General features: G+C 34.8%; 1 protein-coding gene across 1 annotated transcript; it reads right to left on the bottom strand.

Annotated features, from left to right (window-relative positions):
* Positions 1 to 705: 705 nt before the first annotated feature.
* LOC119634057 (39S ribosomal protein L16, mitochondrial) lies at positions 706 to 2,557 on the bottom strand. Its single transcript, XM_038028015.1, has 3 exons — positions 2,524 to 2,557; positions 2,395 to 2,466; positions 706 to 1,398 (listed from the first exon to the last, which is right to left on the bottom strand). Exons 1-3 carry the CDS (start codon positions 2,555 to 2,557, stop codon positions 782 to 784), a joined length of 723 nt encoding a protein of 240 aa, XP_037883943.1. The 3' UTR covers positions 706 to 781.

The following is a 2,557-nucleotide window of genomic DNA, read 5'->3' as shown; positions in this document are numbered from 1 at the left end:
TCTCTAGTTTATGTTGCTTTTATGTATTTGTATTTTGTACACACACTTGTACGTTTTTGTTGCGTACAAGAGGTGGGCGTTGTGAGCGTGTCCTTTGATCAGTTTGGATCATTTTCAAATTCCTTTGCAAATTTGTAAGCGATATCTTCATTTTTGCGGTCATTTACCACAGGTACGACACCGTTGGGCACACGGATGGATAGACGAGAAGACACACATGCCTAGACGAATTCTGAATTTGAAACTGGCCAAGAATTAAGTGTGTGAGGATAAATTTGAATTTAACTAGGAAAGACCCCTAGCATATCTGTTAACGCCTTAACCGAGCTGTGTTAAATAATTCAAATTAAGACATAATTGGATTTGAAAGGCTTCGCCATTCGAGCTCTTTTGGCAGTTTTGAAGCTTATTTCTGCGCATTATAAAGCCATTGAAAAAAATAAATAAATTCTGATATTGGGTAGGCTTGGTCAATTTTCTCCGAAGAGACTGGCATACTTAAATCGATCCAATATTTGATGCTGATGGAGAACACGTATACTTTGTGGAGTCTCTGCAGTTTCCTTCTGGGGAGTTGCAAACGCTTTGACAAAATACTAATAGGTCCCTCATACTTCTGTGATGGGTATAAAAATAAGCAGTAAAGCAGTGAAAGAATTATTAATGCAAGGAGCTCTTTAAAATTCAAGTTAATATGACATAGTGTTCGTTTTAAAGGAAAGATGTTGTCCCAATGTTTCCTTTTATTATCTTTTTAAGTTATTCTATACATTTATATTTTTTACAAATATTTTCCGAACCATTTATGATCAAACGGTGATAACCATCGGTGACAACCATTTAAGTTGTTTTGTATGACATATTTCATGGTGAATGGATTTGTATTTGATCTCTCAAGTTCTTCCTCCATTTTTATCTTTTCCTTTAGAATATCTTCAGATATCGCCTCTGCTTTAAAGGGCAAAAGATGAGCAACTTGTTTTAACATTGGTTCCACTTCAGCAAATTCACATTTTCCTGAAATTTCTACAATCACCCGCCCGCTTTTAACAGGTGTTACATAATGATCAATTGCTCCTTTACCGCCACCCATTCTTTGCCCTTGACCCTTCTTTGTAAGTGGTTGCCAGGGAGGGGGAATTCTCCACGTCGCAATCATTCTGCTAACATCAATTTTCCGCCCAATAGTATTACGAATCATTTCAAAGTGACCCCAACGCAATCGTCCACCGCCCGTCGCGATAATGCCATATTGTTTGTGCTGCAAAGTGTTATGAACAAGTTCTGGCCCACGCATTAATTTAAGTCTTTTCTGCATTTTAGGGGGTCGCATGTTCGGTGGATATTGTGGAACTTTCTCCATCACACGCAGTTTAGGTCGCTCCGCTGGTTGAAAATCTAAAAACGAAAAGTAAAAAAAATTTTTCACAATTTTGATTCGTGATATTAAAGGCAACAAATAAAATAATGTATTACTTGTTAACATTTCATTACACTTAAGCACTATGTTATCAATACATTCATCAAGTTCCATAAACGAAAAGAAGGACCTAACTCAATGATATATAGGAAATTCAAAATTGTAAAGTGAAAACTATCAATCAATAAAGAAAACGATTAGGATCGGAGTAGGACGTACGAATCGATTGTAATCTATTGTAGACTTGTTTCCTTTCGTTTTATCTGCGGAGGATTCCACATTATTTTATGATAAATAACAAGAACATTTTCTGCAGTACTATGTGTTATGGAATGTACTTGAATCATAGTACCGGATAATGGCGCCACGAAGGCAACAAGGAACCTGTTTTCGAAAATTTTCTTAGTGAGTATTATGCATCTAAAAGCCCAAAACTTGAAGGTAGTAATTAAGAAAATTGGTTATTGTATGTCACGACAACCCTATATTCATCTTTGGATCGCTACACAATATCGAAAAATTGCACTGAGTTTTTTACTTAAAGGCTCAAACCTTGAGGTGCTCTTGGGAAATATTTTTATATCAACCTCTGTTATAAATGCTGTTAAATGCTTTCTCTCTGCTGTGAGAGACGTTTTTCATTTGCAAATTTTATCACTAATTGTCAGCGCTCCCTAAACAGACGGGCCGTCTCATATGGCTTTACTGAATTGGAATTCTAGTTTAACTAAGGATTTATAAATTTTCGCGGAGTTTACGAGGCCTGAAATGAAATAATATATAAAGCTCTTTACGCTTCTTTCCATATTTCGATTAGAAGTTCTTTTTATCAGCCTTAGTTGAAATCAAAGTAAACTAAAAATTAAAATTCTCGGCGAAAATAGAACTTGTTCCACTTGACTAAATAACTTTTCGATCATATAACCTGACGCTTTTCATACAAATTATAAACGATTTATTTCATAAATACATACCTTCATATTTTATTGGCGGAGCAAAATACTTCAGTCCAGCCGTTCTTATATTATACAAGTGTGCAATGAAATCTACAATGCAAAAATAATTATACACTGTAATATAAACAAATTAGTATATGCCTTTACTTGAGTTAATTAAATTTTTTTTAAATATTAGCAT

The sequence above is a fragment of the Glossina fuscipes genome, unplaced genomic scaffold (assembly GCF_014805625.2).
Source record: "Glossina fuscipes isolate IAEA_lab_2018 unplaced genomic scaffold, Yale_Gfus_2 0, whole genome shotgun sequence".
NCBI lineage: Eukaryota > Metazoa > Arthropoda > Insecta > Diptera > Glossinidae > Glossina > Glossina fuscipes.
Note: the sequence above shows the minus strand (reverse complement) of the source record. Positions and strands in the feature narration are given on the sequence as shown.

Excerpts from the sequence above, each read along its gene's own strand:
- LOC119634057 (XM_038028015.1), bottom strand. The coding sequence starts at position 2,557 with ATGCTAATATTTAAAAAAAATTTAATTAACTCAA. Across the intron at positions 2,467-2,523 it reads AAAAAATTTAATTAACTCAA|ATTTCATTGCACACTTGTAT; the intron begins GTAAAGGCATAT and ends TTTGCATTGTAG. Across the intron at positions 1,399-2,394 it reads TCCGCCAATAAAATATGAAG|ATTTTCAACCAGCGGAGCGA; the intron begins GTATGTATTTAT and ends TTTCGTTTTTAG.